Source organism: Scaptodrosophila lebanonensis, unplaced genomic scaffold (assembly GCF_003285725.1).
Source record: "Scaptodrosophila lebanonensis strain 11010-0011.00,11010-0021.00 unplaced genomic scaffold, SlebRS2 tig00000024-arrow-pilon, whole genome shotgun sequence".
In the NCBI taxonomy this organism is placed as follows: domain Eukaryota; kingdom Metazoa; phylum Arthropoda; class Insecta; order Diptera; family Drosophilidae; genus Scaptodrosophila; species Scaptodrosophila lebanonensis.
The window spans coordinates 21,508,236-21,524,777 of NW_022060538.1; the positions used below are offsets into that span (position 1 = coordinate 21,508,236).

Genomic DNA, 16,542 nt, shown 5'->3' on the forward strand with positions numbered 1-16,542 from the left:
TTATCACTCCGTTTTGCAGCCGAGTTGGGCGACTACGACCAGCGACGGCACTCCAAGGGCTACGTCTCTGAGTTCCGTCTGCTGCCCAATCAGAGCAGCGAGCTGGAAACGCGCGTGGCCGAACTCCATCAACAGCTCAAGGGAATGTCGCCGGCCAGCGCCGAGCTCAACTATTTGGACAAAGTCAAATGGCACGACATGTATGGCGTTGATTTGCATCCAGTGTTGGTAAGTTCAAAAAAATCGCAGCAAATTAAGAATTCAACTTAAGATAAAACTTTCGAATAGTCTCTGTTTGTTTTGCGATTATGACTATACTGTATATTTATACTTAGTGTTAGTATTTTAATGAGTCGTTCATAGATTTGAAAGCCACCCCGACCGTTAAAATACATTATGCTTAGATGTAGAGTCGAAGCACAAAATCCATTATTTGAAAAAGTGGAGCACAAACATAAATAATCTTTTGTGTTGACAGCCATAAATAATATCTCGCGTTTCACTCCATTCGCCACTTTATTTAAGAACCTAGTCGACTTTAGAAACACACCCATCCCTTCAGCATCTCTTCTAATATTATACTATTTAGATACTAGGATTCAATTTCTAGTCCATTTCTGATTTTGGATTTTATAATAATGTTTAAAAATTTTAAACTGCATCTCTATAACTCTTGATAGGAAAATATTTAACTTCATAAACACACAAACTGTGGTATTTATAGTATAAGTTACTATTTAATGTTATGTACTTACTGCCTTACATCTAAAGATTTTAATTTAAGACTGTTAGGCTCTTAAATTCTCAAGCGATCAGAGTTTAAACCGTCGCAAGCCAGCTTGATTTTAAAATTTAAAAATGGAATTTTTCTTAAAAAGGTGTATTACATTGGAGAGGGGACTGTCATTTAAAAATGCCATAAGCCCACTCTATTCCAGACTTAAGAGAACCCGAAGGCCAAGAGCCAAAGACGGGAATGTCGCCTGCGTTTCCCCAAAATCAAAGCAGATTCACATTTCAAGGCCAATAATTTCTATGTAATTTCTAGCTGGTATCGCTCAGCTATGCATGTCACTTACACTTTTTAGGAAATCAGTTCATAATGTTTCAACCCCAGCAACAACAACAGACGGCTATGTTGCCACAGTTGGTTGCCCCGGCTATAGACGCGTATGCGGCATGCAACCACCCACATAAAAGGGGTCAGAATCGGCAGTCAAGGAAAAGTTTAATTTCATTTCATAGCAAATATTATAAATCATTTGCTTACATTTCGACCCCAGAGCTCAGCTAGCGAGGCAATGATTACTGCCACACACACATATTTAACCCAAAACATGTGCCACGCCTTTTGCGTGTGTGCATGTGTGCGTGTGTGTGTGTGCATTGAACTATGGCGCCCCTCTTCCTCACACCCTCTGTCTATCTCATTCGCTCAGCCGCCAGCGCGCTTGTGCTGCGTAAGTTGGCACTTCATTTGCATTTTTTATTGCCCTTTACTTTGATATCAAACCTCAATAAATCACCAGCTGTGTTTGTATACATGTGTGTCGAAGTATTTCCATTTGTGTGCGTGTGCGTGTGTGCGTGTGAAGCATGAACCCTTGTACACGTACTACATGCCTGTGGTATGTGCGGAACTTCGACTTCGTCGCCTGCTCTGTCGGCTGCCAGGCTCGATGTTTATAGACACAAATCATTGGGAATCGTGGGGCTGGGCGCCGGGAAACTCGCGTACAATTGCGGCTCCCTTTTGCTTCGCTTCGCTTATTTTACTTCTTTCTTTTTTTGTTGTTGCTGTTAAATTTAATTAACATCTAAAATTACACTCGTTTTTAATGCACGGCGAGTGGGTTAGCATTTGGCCATAAAACGCTCCGCCATTTTCTTGACTGCTGTTGCTAATGGCCGGGCCGGCCAGAAACTTTTGCCACCAGCAGCTTGTTAACAAATTTTTGGCACTGGCAGCAAAAACTTTTGGTCAAGTGACGAAAAAACAAAAGAAATTATGCCCCACTCTATGAAATAGATGCTGTCGAATACACTGAATACTAGAAATTTCCCACAAGCAGCCCCAACGAGTTGAAAACGAACAATAAATACATTTTATATAGTTTTAGAACAAGAAGCCAGGACAAGAAACTAAAGCTATTTTGTATTCAAAATTAGACTAGTTTGTAGTGACTTTTGTTGGCAACAATATACCCAGTTGCAGAATTCATTTCAAAAGCAATAAAAATCTTAAATTGTATTTAAATTAAGAATATGCAGTCAGTCGAGGTGGCGACATTTGTTACCCTATCGAGAAAGAATTAAATGCCAAAAGTGAAGAAGTTAGAATCACAATGTGAGAATAATTCTGAACCCGTTCGTGACTAGGCTGGGCAGCTATTATTCACCTTTGAATGCCGTACTAAGGATTAAATTGTACATTTTCAGTATTCTATACATTTTAAGACGGATTAGTTAAAAGCTGCCAGCATATTGAAAAACTAAGCCATGTTGAACAACTGTTAAGTAAAGTGTAACTTCATAACGATAAACCTAGTCACATCTTCCCTTACCTTTCCCATATCAGTCAAGCACATTCTTTTCGGCTGCACCCTTCGCCATAGACGCAGAACTAGGTGCAATTTTTCATTTAACAAAATGCAATCGTAGAGATTAACAAAAATTAATTGCTAAAATAAAGTCGATGCATTTTCATTTACCTCACTATTTACTAGTAGCAAATAAACTCTTAAGTTTGATTTAAGCTATAGACCACATAAAATATACAAGTAGAACAAAATTCCCACAAAAAGTTATTATCGTTATAAGAAATGAAAATAGTTGCGACAATTCGCTGTACACATTATTAAGTAACCTCAACTAACCCTATCTTTGTCTATGGTAGTAATTAAGAAAGAGTTTGTTATCATGTAACAATTTTAAAAAGTTACTTTTGTCCAAATACTTATGCCGATTAGTGTTCATATCTACTTACTTGTATTTAGTTGTTTGTCGCCTCTACTTACAAGTTTCCGCTTCTGTTCTTGTCTTTTGTTTTGTTTGTGTTCCATTCACAGGGCGAGGACAGCGTGGAGTACTTTCTGGGCCTGACGCCGAGCGGGATTGTTGTGCTGCGCAACAAGGCGACGGTGGCTCATTACTATTGGCCGCGCATTGCCAAAGTTTATTATAAAGGACGCTATTTTATGCTCAGGATAAGCGATAAAAATGTAAATTTTTATAGCGACAAAGAGGACGACGGCTATGGCGATGGCGATAGCAATAGCGACAACAACGAGGACCCTTGCCATAAATATTTCTCCCGGGTGCCCGTTTACAATTTACAGTTCATTTCGGCGCTACCGCTCAAGTTTTTGCCATTGTCGCACAATTTTTGCCACAGTCACCATTTCATTTCTTTTTTTTTTTTTTTGGAGCACCAAGACGAACTGTGCAAGTTCTGCCGTGCCTGTCAGCAACATCAAGTGGCAGCTAGCCTGACTAGAGACTCTGGCTCTCGTTAGACAATAAGTAGCTTGGCAACTTGTATACTTTTTTGTACGTCAACGCTTTGGATAATCAAGAAAGTTTCGCAAGTTGTCGCACAAAAGCAAAACTTCAGCTCAACATTTTTTTTGGCAGCAGCAGCAGCGCGCGAGAATTCACACTTTACTTTGCCTGGGCGTTAGAAACTTTCAACTGAACAGGAACGCCAAGGCGAAGATTCGGGCATCGACTTTGGCTTGCATTCATGTGGCAGCCAACACACTCAATTTGCCTCAAGTTTCTGAAGGCATCGCTGAATGGATGGCTGACTGCATGGCTGACTGGCAACTGCTCCTTTTGTTGTTGTCCTCGTCGTCGTCGACGTCGTCGTGACTTGACTTTTGCGCTTATCACACACTTAACCATTTCCATGCCCTTTGCAGAATGAGCTCAGCACTTATGGCTTCGAGACGCCACGCAAGTCCGCCTGCAAGCATCTCTGGCGCTGCTGCGTGGAGCATCATGCGTTCTTCAGACAGGTGCGAGTCGCACCGCTGCCCAATTCGCAATCGCATGCAGGTGATTTGTTTCAGCTGGGCACTCGTTTCAGATACAGGTGAGTACAACTGTCGGAAGTCCACTGAAGCCTGAGTCCGAGTGGGTGTGTGACTGAGTGTGTGCCTGTGAGTGTGTCTGTCTACCGAAGTGGACAGACAGTCCATTGTAAGAGCTTAGGTCGGTACTGCTTACATATATTAAGACATTAAAGCCAGAGCCATAAACCAACTCCACATCGATGCTACTACTGCCTGACCATGAAGACCCAAAGACACGGGTCAGACACTTGCGAGTAGAATTTATTAGCCGCTTCTGCTTCTTCCTCTTCTGTCTGGCCAGCCAATTCGTTGCGCCCAAAGTCCAGCCAATTAAAACGTAACAAAACTCAATGGCAAGCAGCACTCGAAATCCTTTTCAAGCGCAGCTCATGTGGCCCGATTTGATTAGCTCATTAAACGCAACACGTGCAGTGGCAGCCACATCCCCATCCACAGGCAGAGCCACTGCCAAGGCGGAGCAGGAGAAGTAGGAGAAGGCAGCGGCAAGTCCCGTCTGCATAGATCAAGTTTATGCGCTGCCCAACTAATTGCAAGTCCAATAAAAATGTCCGCATGAATGCGAAACGGACAAGCAGCACACGGACTGAGCTTCGAACTCAAGTGCAAGCCACAGCCACTAATGACTTTTTGTGAAATGCGCCTAAGCCCCAAATGCAAGGCAATTGTGCATGACGAATGTGGCCCCCCTTTAGGCACCAGCTAGAGCTGTAGTCGGAATTGGAGCTGGAGCTAGAGCTGAAGCGGCCGCTCTAGCCCCTAGCCTGGGTGCTGGCCCTCGTTTATGACAGCCATTTGCGGCGTCATGTGAACTGCGGCTGACCATTTACTGCGCAAACTTTCTTGCGGGCCGTCGTCATTTCTGCAGCCTGCCAGCTTGTCTAGCTGCCAACTTAACTAAATCGAGTTCACGTGGCTAACCATAACTGACCGAAACTATTAGCGTGCCACAGCCCCACAGCTCCATGGCTGCTCCCCTCTCTGCCCCTCCTGGCCAAAACAAAGTTTTCTGCCTACATTTTTCTCGGAAATGTGCGGGTGCACATTTTATGGGCAGCAGCTCCAAGCAATAGAGATGGGCATCAGAGCCAGCTAAATATTCTTCACGGCTAAAACACGCAAGAAAATAAATCTCAGACGAACATTCCAAATGGGTTGTGTTTTGTAAAAGCAAAAAGATTTCTAAATTTAAAACTATTAGAAGCTGCAAAGCCTTGTGAAACATTTGCTTCAGCTTTTTGTTTTTTAAACAATTTTTACTAAAGAAACACATAACCCTATCAATAGTGCCTTTATTATATTTAAAGCTTTTTAATTAAACGAGAAATGGCACGAAATTGTTTATTCTAGTGAAATGAATTTGCAATATAATATAAAATGAAAATTGTTTCATGCAAAATATTTGGGTTTCTGAAGACAATTTTTGGAAAATATCAAAAAGAAAATCGTGTCGTGCTTGCAAAAACATGTAAGCGTGCAAGTTTTAGAAGATTTGGAATAGGACGATATGCGACCACCACTGCTAGGCAGTAAAATACAAGTTCGCGTGGGCTGCGTTTTTAATTTGAACCATCAGCCCCACTGAGCTTCTAGCAAATGAAAGTTTTTACAACCTTTTTATGGTTCACTGTTCATTATTACCAACAAGCCATATTTGCTTGCCATCTTTTGTTTTTCTGCTGTCGTTCCGTTTTTTGCGCTTATTTTGTTAATATTTGGACGCCTTTATGCCTACTTTTATGTTCCCCAATGCCAACAACTTGTGATAATCCTCGCTCGCATGTCTACCATACTATATAACGCCCCCCTTCGTCCATGCCCATGCCCTCGCCCTCGCCATCGCTCTTGCTCTTGCCTGTCCCGCCCGAGCAGCAGTCGCACGGACAAGCAAACGGAGAAGGATGCACTTGCCGCTGGACGTGCGCCGCCTGCGTTCACGCGTGTGCCCTCCAAGCGCCAGCCCAGACGCGTGATTGATGACTTTTTTAACAGCAACAGCAACAACGGCATTGGCATTGGCAATGGCAACAGCAATGGGATCGGCGTTATGAGCAGCAGACAGCAAACAGCGCCGGGCAACGCCAACGTTTCCAATGCCAACAACACCAGCAGCACTCTGACCAGCACCAAGTGAGTATTCCAATGCCCATCATTTGTTTTCATTTCAAGCACAAAAGTTTTGATTTACCCAACTCCGGTCGGCGGCCAGCACCAGCACTCACTCATATTTTTTCCACCTACTCGTATTTGTGTTGGCTGCTGTTTCCGCTTCCTTTGACGTAGTTATTGCTCCTTTTTGGGACACAATTCCTTATTCTTTTTTTTTTCTAGTAATAATTTTTAGAGTTACGCCGCCAGTGCACTCGTGTGTCAAGAGACTAGACTCATACGTACTCGTATATACATATGTACTTGTATGTGGGTCTGCGTTTCCTTTGATCTGTTTTTAATTTTGAACACATTTCGGGTGCTTTATTTTTCGGGACTAGGCAGAAGTCTAAAAGCGAATGCCGCATTGCAACGACAGGGCCAGTCAACGAGGGATCGCTGCAAGCCAAATGTCTGGCAGCCCACCGGAAAAGGGCAGTGGGGTTGGGTGGCTGGGAATGCGAGGCAGTGGCATTTTTTGGCTGCTGTGCTGCGTATTTTTAATAGTAAAACTCTTTATTGTATCGTTTACTTCAATATAAAAACACTGCACAAAAGCACTTCATCATGCTGTCCTCGCCAGAGGAAAGAGTGTCAGGATGTAGGTGGGTGTGTGCGAGTGTGTGTATCTCCGTTGTGTTTGACAGGCTGGCAACGCGTGCTTCCTTGTCATTGTATTGTTGTTGAGTGTTGAAGTGCATGTGAGAGGTTTTCGGTTTTTGTTTTCCGTACTTTTGTGTCGATTTCGTGTTCAAAATCCATTTAGTTGCCATTTGAAGGCAGTTACATTGTCTAGACGCAGTATTTATTAAATGTTTTATGGTTTTGAACATCAAATTATATAGACAAATAAAAATCGACCATTATATTGTGGGGCACTAACAACTTACAAAGCTAACGGAAATTGTGATCCCTGCTAGAGGATGTTGAAGGACAACTAGGAAGGGCAACTGAGTCATACGAATGAAAGATTTATGGTGGGGAAATCTATTGGGGTAAAACAATCGTTGCGATGGAGGCAATAATGCAAGCAGGTTATTTATTGTCTCTCAATGAATTATATACTATTTTGTTTTAATACATTTTACTTAAATGAATGATAAATAGGTTAATTTCTTCGCTAAGTGTGTGGGAATAATATGTATACTAACTTTTTACTATTCTCGTACTCTGGGAGAGTAGTTGGAACCTTATAGTCAAGCGTTTTTACACTTGCAGCTCAAAGGAAAGATCTTTCCAGAAGGTGAGAGGTCACATTAAATTATGAGATGCTGATGTAGTTAAGCTATTATTGTTAGATATTTTTCAAACAACTGAATTCAAAAACATCTGTGTACTAGCTCAGTATCTATAAATGTATTCAAACGATACGATAAAAAGAAATTCCTTCATGGGGTATAAAAAACACACAGTATTGCTTACACAATCTAGCAGTTAACAAAGAAAGGAATAGGTAACCACTTGTATACTTGTATAAGAGCCGTAATTTGTGAAATAAAATCGGTTCAAGTTTTAATTCAATAAATTGAATAGATTAGAGGATTTCGAATATAATATGTAGTATAAACAATTAAAAATAAAACACGCTTACCCTTAGCTTATTACAATTTATGTATGTGCTTTCCAACCCAAAGGCATATTTGTTATCGGTTATTCGCTCTTAGCCAATGAGTCTTGATTTAACTCATTCAGCAATATGGATCTAGGATTTTAGTCTTTTAATTAATCACTGCCAAGAAAATCATTGCTCTATGCGCGTTATTTATATTATTTTTGCACAAGAGTGTCACAAACGACTGCCCGTTGTAGCAGCCAGTTGTTTTCATTGAGCGCGAGATGCTCCTTTGGACATCCATGTATGTAAGTTCGTGTGCACGAGTATAGAAATAAGTAACACCACCAGTGCATTGCACTTGAAAATAGATTCATTATTATGCAATTATTTTGCTAATCACTGCCAAGAAAATAATGGTTTTAGGCGCGGTATTTATATTTTTTTGCACAATTGTGTTGCTTGTCACAAACGACTGTCCGTTATAGCAGCCAGCTTTTTTCGCGAGGCGCGTGGTGCTCTTTTGTATCTAAGTTCGTGTGTACGAGTATATATATAAATACTTAAAGCAACCAATGCATTGCACTTGAAAATAGATTCCTTATTATTGTAATTATCACTGCCAAGAAAATCATTGCTCTTTGTGCGGTATTTACATACATTATTTTTGCAAAATTGTGTTGCTTGTCACAAACGACTGCCCGTTATAGCAGCCAGCTTTTTTATAGAGCGCGAGATGCTCCTTTGGATATGTATGTATATAAGTTCGTATATATGAGTAATTAATGAAATTCGCATAACCACCAGTGCATTGCATTTGAAAATAGATTCCTTATTAGATTCATTATTATTGTAATTATCACTGCCAAGAAAATCATTGCTCTTTGCGCGGTATTCACATATGTATATTACTTATTTTTGCAACATTGTGTTGCTTGTAACAAACGACTGCCGGTTATAGCAACCACCTTTTTTTTTGGAGCGCGAGGTGCTCCTTTGGACACATGTGGTTGTGTGTACATGTATGTACATACATATGTAAGTTTTTATGTACGATTATATACAGAAATACTTATAAGCACCAGTGCATTGCACTTGAAAATACATTCATCATTGTTTGTATAATCTGCATTATGTGAGATATTCGTTAAAAACGTACAAAATAACGCACAGCCACTTCTTGTTTTTTTCCCGCGCCACGCACAAATGTATGTATGTATGCACATATGTATGTGTTTGCGTACGTTAGGGCCTCAAATCACTACCAATTGGTCATGTACAACAACTTGAAAGTAATTTTGCACATTATCTTCGTATTCTAAACAATTGACACGCACATTGTTTCTATGCAATTATCGCGAATTGCAGAACTTAACTGCGAACAACTAACGCTTTGATCGACGCCTACCGAAGTGCTGCCCATACCTTAAGAAAACAGTGCTGCCATACGATTGGCTGCACCGATCTTAACGGTTGTTATGTATGTATGTCAATCGAAAAGTATTTAATTGGGAATTGAAAAACGATTTGTGCACATTTTTAATTTTGCGCTCAACGACATATAGAACGTCCAAACCGTAAGCTTTTAATTCAAAAGCTATAAGCAATAACATATAGTATGTATGTATATGAATTTTAATGTAATGTACATATTTGCATTGCAATTGGAAAATAAATGAACTGGTTCATAGTTAAATGCTTATTGAGATTACATGACCTAACAGAATGCATTTTTTTTGTTGAACTTTTTCAATGTATATTAAAACTTGATTGAAAAGAATGCCAACAATTAATATATGTTCAGTTGAGCTTAATACGAAAATCTATCCAATTGCTCTTCGAAAAAGGTTTATACTCGTATTGCTTCCCTTTGATCGCGTTGATCACACTTGAACATTATTCATGTTCACTGTAATCCTGGGAACATCAAGAGTCTAGTTGCTATCAATCTCAACAGTGGCACTGCCTTGCTGCATCCATCAAAGACACGTCGGACGTCTGCTCAGAATCTGCTGTGCATGAATTACACGACTCAAGGGGTAATAGAAGCCAGTGTAACAGACCAATCAGTCCACCTCCGAGGCTTAGGAACATAGCGAAGAGCAGCCGTCATTTATCATTTGCAAACAAAGAAACCAAAGCAATACGAGGCGCATCAGCTGAACTGTGGGCCAATGGTGCGAGCCGGCTCAGTAGTGGCAGCCGGACAGGCCAATCAAGTTGCCCGCACTACACCACAAAAGAGTACGAGTGGAACAACAACACAACAAACAACGGGCAGCAGCATAAATCACAAGGCGCGCCTGGCACGTCAGTGACTCCTGAGAGCCAAATGATTGCCCGCTGATTGCCGACGCGGCAATTACTCAATTTTACACACGCGCATTATTTGTCTGTGTCGATCAGTTGGTGTCGGGGCGTCGGGCCTTGAGCGATCGCACTGGAAGCGATCGCAAACTTTGTGGCACACTGCGACAGCCTAAATGGCAGCGATCGCTGCTGGGATCGCTTCCAGTGCCACAGACTTTAATCAACGTTTATGTTAAGCAATTTAAATTTATGGCAAAATAATGCGAGAGCGTTGCAATTGCTGACGGACTGTTCTGTTCTGTTCTGTTTCCCTTCCCATTGCAGCAACTACGAAAGCCCCTATCGCTCCACTTACAGCATACCAACCAGTCTGGGCGTGCGGCCCTACCATCAGCAATCGTCGTCATCAACGACGCAGCAGCAGAATAACAACTCCAGCAGCTACAACAACAATGGCAGCAATTTACAGACACCTGACTCGCCACGCAGCACGCGCAGCGCTCCTTGGCCGCGATCACAGCAGCGCTCCCTCTTCGGTCACAATCCGTCGAGTCCGCGCTCGGTGCGTTCGGCCAGCACCACGGGTGGCGGCCTGCATCATCATCATCATCATCATCATGGCCATCAGCAACAGCAGTCATCGTCGTCGTCGCACCATCAGTCGCAACAGAGACAGCAGCGCGCCTCCTCCACATCCGCCTCGCATCAACAACGCTATCGTTCAAGTTCCGTTGAAAGCCATTCATCAAATGACTCGCGTTCGACGCGAAGGTAAGTCCGCCACACAGCAAACTCGACATCGGTTTCGAACCAAGATCGATTCTTGTGATTACAAACGACACCCTTCTCCCTTTTTTTGTAACCCCATAACACTGTTTAGCAGACACAAGCATCGTCATCGTCGCACCTCGGACAATGAGAGCGAACTCTCGCGGGGCTCTGGTCGCTCCGGACGCTCACATCACCGCAAGCATCGCCGCTCGCATCGGCATCGCCGCGACTCAGCCGGCGGTGGTGGCTCGGACCACGACAGCACGCGCGGTCGAAGCTATTCGGGACATCGCAGTTCGTCCATGCGCAGCGGAAGCGCTGAGCTTATTGATTCCACTTCGCAGTGGCGCGAAGTGCAGCGTCGACAGGCTGAGGCTAGTCTGGGCCAGAGCTCGGTGCAGCAAGCATCTGTGTCTAAGAGCAGCATGGTAGCGCGCAGCCTTCACAGCAACGATAGCCACTCGGACACACATTCGCATCACAAGTCGCGCCGACATCGTAAGAACAAGTAAGTCTCGTAACAGTAGTCGTCCAGAGCTTTGGTTATAGCTTGGGAGTAATCCGTAGGTCACCGTCCGAGTCGCGCAGTCGCATGTGGAACTACGAGCTGGCCAAGCATTTACAATTCGATCTGGTCGATACTACAGGCATGACGGAGGATCAGTTGCGCGAAATACCCTACACAGTGGTGGAGACTAATTCGAAGCGCTCGAATTCCAATCTCAAGATACACAAGAGCAACAGTAAGAGTAGCGTGGGTGCTAAGAGCACGGGGTCGGGCAACACCATTACTAATGGTAGTGGTTCGGCCAGTACGGGACAGGGCAAAAATCGCGTAGATCGCATACGAGGGTAAGTTGATGACCAAAAATCTCTCCTTAGCTTCGCATAATCCGCTGTCTTATGCAGTCTTTACTATCAAAGCTCGAACCCACATGACGGCAATGGTGGCGGCGGTGGAGGAGCCAAGAATGGCTCGATACGATCAGCTAGCACCATTTCCTCGCGCGAGTGCGAACGCAACAATGGACTAGTGCGGTAAGTGGCCTAGAAGCTTAGTGTTAAAGGGAAGAGGGTGGGGCAAATCTGAAATCTTTTTGGTTAGATGAATCTGTTCCAATCACAATTTTTTCCTTCTTTTTTCTGCATCATTTATGGGAACAGACCGAATCAGATCACTAAACCATAAGAACGATGATTTGAAAGATCTTTATATGAACAAGCATTCAAGATTATTATTTATCTTCACTCTAACTATATAAAACACTCTCTCACTCGTTTTGTAGCATGATGTCGAGCATGAGTATGGGTGACTTCATCTCACCCACCGGCTCCAACCTTAGTCCATTGGAGAACTCAGCACTGCGAGTTTCCCACGAGCACACCGACTCCGGTCTGGGTGCTGACCAGGATTATGCCTACAGCTCCGAGAGGTGCGTAAGATGCCGCCTAGTTTGGATTTTTGTCACAGGCCAAGGCCATTTTCCATCTCTTTCTCTATATCTCACAGATCTAGCGACAGCACACGCTATGGAACGAACAAATCATCCGGCGCCTCCAGTGGCAGTCATCGGAAGTCCGCCGGCACTGGCAGTGGAGCAGGAGGTGGCGGTGGCTACAATAGCCTCATGCAGCAGACTGTGAGTAATCAGCAACAACAACAAAGGCAACAGCAACGCCAAAACTCCCTATTTGCACAACGCCAACAACAACAACAACAGCAACAAGCGCACCAACATCAAAAACCCAATTATAAATACGCCTCGTCCACCAACCAGAGCCAAAGCGGCAGCCTGGCGCCCGTACACAGCTCAGTTGGACACACATCCTCCCACTCCGCCGCTACTAACACGAACGCTGGCAGCAGCGGAGGCGCCAGCGCCGCCAATCGCCTTCTGAATTACACGACCTTCGAGAATAATCAGTATAAGTTCAGTCTGAACAATGCATTGGGGAAAACGACAGCGGGGTCGGCGGCGTCGGCGACCTGCTCTGCGGCTGCCAGCAGCAACAGCAATCTCTCGAACGGTGCAGGTAACATTGGTGCTGGTAATACTAATGCTAACTCATTCTTTGGTGTTGGTTCTGGCGGTGGCGGAGCTGCTGGGAAGCGCAGCTTCGTCGAGTGGCCGAGTAATCCGGCCACCCCCTACTACTATCAGGGTCCGCCCAGCTCCTCGCAGCATGTCAAAAGACGTGATGCCAAGTCAGACATTGGCGTCCCCACGCGTCGTCTGTCCGGCCAGAGCCTGACCAAGACGCAGCTGCTTAGTGGCGGCCAATTGGCTAATGCCAGCTGTTATCCCATGAATCCGGCTCCCTATGCACCAGGCAGCTCTGCCAGTGGCTATATGGGCAGCAGTCGGGCGCTGGGCCAGCGCTCAATTCACGGCGGTGGCTATGGCCTGCAGCCAGCTAAGTCGGATCTCTTTTTGTCCTACATCCATGGCGGCGAGTACGAGCGTCCCTACATCTACAACTACAAGATGCCGCAGATGCCGGAATTTGTGCGCGCGGGCGCTGGACTCGGAGCCGGTGGCGGTGGCGGCGGCGGCGGCGGCGCCAGCGGTGGGGCGAGCAGCAGTGGCTCACCGAAGCAACAGCCTACTGCGTATCACATTTCAGGCGCTCAGACTGCCGATCCACCGCCACTTTACGGCGGCACGGCGCCTGCGACCGATGTCATGTACTATCAGTTCGACAACGGCGGTAGCAAAGGCTCACCGCCAATTGTGCAGCAACCGAAATCCCAGCAGCAACAGCAGCAGCATCAGCATCAGCATCAGCACCAATCACAACAACCTCAGTCCTCAGTGGCTGGTGGCCCATTAGTCTATCTACAGCATGGCCAGAATGTCGCGCCATCGAATGTCACCTCAACGCAACAAACTGTGAGTACGATTTACGTGTGGCCCAAGGAGGCGACTATTGCAGCCCATGGGCTAGGGATGAGCGAACCTGCGATTGTGGCCTCAAACCCTCGAGTTCGACTGAGATGAATATCAGTAATATATAGTACTTGTAAGATGAAAAGTTTATTAGGAAGCGCTTTAAAGTGTGCTCAAGTATTTTAATTTCTACTTGTGTTCTTAAACTTTTGTCATTTGAAGAGCAAGTCAAGAGGAAGTTTAGGAGCTTTTTTAGTTGAATCGCAATTTCCTCCTTAATTTCTAGACATCACATTAACAGTTACAAATGACAGCAACAATCATGGTTGGATTTTAAAATACAAGTAAATAGTAAAAAAAAGAAAATGGGAATGGCCACAAAGACATCGCTCCTCTCTAGTCGGCGCCTCCTCGCATGTTGCGTAAACCTGTCGCATGTTGTTTTTGTCTCTTTATGTTCCCCGTCCACAATGCCACTCACCTCAGTGTGTCGTCTTGTTATGCGTCGCGTCTCCTTTTTATGTTTTGTGTTTTTTGTGTTGCATGTTTATCGCTAGTTCCTTAACTTTGTTGTGTTCCTTCTGTTATGTTTGTTTGTCGTGTCCAACTTAAATTTTTTCAATTACTTTGGTTTGCAACTCGCTGCTTCTGTGCGAATCTGTCGCCTCCCCCACTGTCGCCTTGCACAGTTGTCGCGGCACTTTAATTGAATCCGTATTTTATTGGCATTATCGCACTTTGCGGGTGGCTGCCTGCTAAGTCCCGCAGCATAAACCACTTCATTTTATTAGCAAAGCAAGCAGCTACCAGCAGCTACGCAGTCTTTTGGCCAAGTGCCTAGCCATGTCATTTACATTACCATCTACTGTATGTACTTGTATATACATATATAGTATGTATATATGTCGAAAAAGATCCCCTCTTTGTGTGTTGCACTCAATGCATGGCGTGCTCTTAATTTTCTTGCAAATATTTCAGCCAGTTTTTATTTTATATGCCATAGCACACTATATGTATGTATTTATTTATTTTTGTAATTTCATAATCCGCACACATACGAGAGCACTTCTTTTGACTTTCGTGCTCAGTGCATTTTATAAAATAAGTAAAAGAAGCTTTTATGTTGATTATTTTGTAAGACTCATTGTACGCCAACACACACACACACACACTTGTGCTGCTCTTTGTAAGTGTGTGTATGTGTGTGTGTGGCTTCAAAAGAACCGCCACACTGCTTGTCAGTCTGTCTGTCTGCCTGTCTGTCTGTCCGGATATCCGTCCGTCTGTCTGTCTGTCTGTTCATTGGCATATACAAATTCGCTTGCTGTGCTTTTGATTGCATGGCGCATAGACTGGAATTTAATTAACTTAACTTTTCTGCTCACTGGCTTTATATGTTTCCATATAAATATTTCCCGCAAAACCATAAGAGGGTAGCTGACACATGACCTTTAACTTCTCAACTCCCAGCTGGTTCAACTCCTCCTCTGTATTCCCAAATCATGTCGAATTCTTCAACAACAGATAACAAATCATATGCACATTATCAACAATAGAAAGATACTCTGTTACAGTTGAGGAACTTTAAGCACGTTTTAAAAAAGCTAAATAAAATATTAAGAGTAGCAAACAGTCACTCAACAACATAGTTGAAAGAAATTGATTTGGAAACCAAGTGATAGAAATTCTACATACGATTCGTAGCCATCTGAGAAAGGCAGAAAGAAGAAACTTAAAATCTTTTCAGACCAAGTGAATCCCTAAAAAAGATCCTAGATTGATATCAATCAGCAATGAATTATTTTAAAAATCCCTTGCCGAAATCAAGGCTGCAATAAATTCCTTAAATAGCAACTGAACTATGCACCTATTATTAATATTAGGAATATTGAAAATAATATTAATTAGGAATCAATGGATTAACATCAAATGGGGGGGGGGGGGGGGGGGGAAATTAAATAGCACCTATTATTAACATTAGGAATATTGAAAATAATATTAATTAGGAATCAATGGATTAACATCAAATGGGGGGAGAAATTAAATAGCATCCGAATTATGCACCTATTATTAATATTAGGAATATTGAAAATAATATTAATTAGGAATCAATGGATTAACATCAAATGGGGGGAGAAATTAAAAAGATAAGAATCAAACAGTATAGGAATGAAGAACAGGAAAGGCATGGGGAGCAGCAAAATCAAATTATTTGTATCCAGTATCTGTTACTTTATGATGCCATTGGAGTTAGTTTATGAAAGTATCTTGAGCTGCTCAATTTCACGCATGCCTAATTAACAGCCGAAATGCGCCAACTAATTTTTGCTTAGCAGGCAAATAAATTGCCAAACAAAAGGGCATAATGCCAATGCCAACAGAGAGAAGGAAGCAAAGCAGGGCAATAAAACAGCATAAATAATAAGCAACTATTTGCGCTACATTATACAAGTTTCTAGCAGTGCCCCGAGGGAGAGGAGTGCGCTGAAATGCCAAGCAAATAATTTCAACAGAAGTTTTCCACACACACACACACACACACACACACTTATATATATGTATATATATCCGTATATAAGCAGGCACGCATAAAGCAGAGAATTTCGCAGCCATGCTCAGCATTTCCCAAAGAAAAATACTTACAATTCTAAAATAAATTTAGCTACACAGGCGACTGGGTCACAATATTAGACCAAGTCATACACATATTGCATAGATCTGTGTGTGTGTGTGTGTGTGTGTGTGTGTGCGTGTGTGTGTGTGTGTGGACCAAAAACAAGCA

General features: G+C 43.3%; 1 protein-coding gene across 1 annotated transcript in view; it reads left to right on the top strand.

Moving 5' to 3' along the window:
* The window catches only part of LOC115621010 (hornerin), a 101,685-nt gene that overhangs the window by 77,995 nt on the left and 7,148 nt on the right, over nucleotides 1-16,542 (top strand). Inside the window, exons 7-16 of the mRNA XM_030514529.1 lie at nucleotides 20-228; nucleotides 3,069-3,221; nucleotides 3,921-4,093; nucleotides 5,964-6,221; nucleotides 10,426-10,872; nucleotides 10,982-11,380; nucleotides 11,440-11,724; nucleotides 11,782-11,910; nucleotides 12,159-12,305; nucleotides 12,383-13,763. Of these exons, the coding sequence (XP_030370389.1) occupies nucleotides 20-228; nucleotides 3,069-3,221; nucleotides 3,921-4,093; nucleotides 5,964-6,221; nucleotides 10,426-10,872; nucleotides 10,982-11,380; nucleotides 11,440-11,724; nucleotides 11,782-11,910; nucleotides 12,159-12,305; nucleotides 12,383-13,763 (3,581 nt within the window). The remainder of the gene's footprint in view (nucleotides 1-19; nucleotides 229-3,068; nucleotides 3,222-3,920; nucleotides 4,094-5,963; nucleotides 6,222-10,425; nucleotides 10,873-10,981; nucleotides 11,381-11,439; nucleotides 11,725-11,781; nucleotides 11,911-12,158; nucleotides 12,306-12,382; nucleotides 13,764-16,542) is intronic.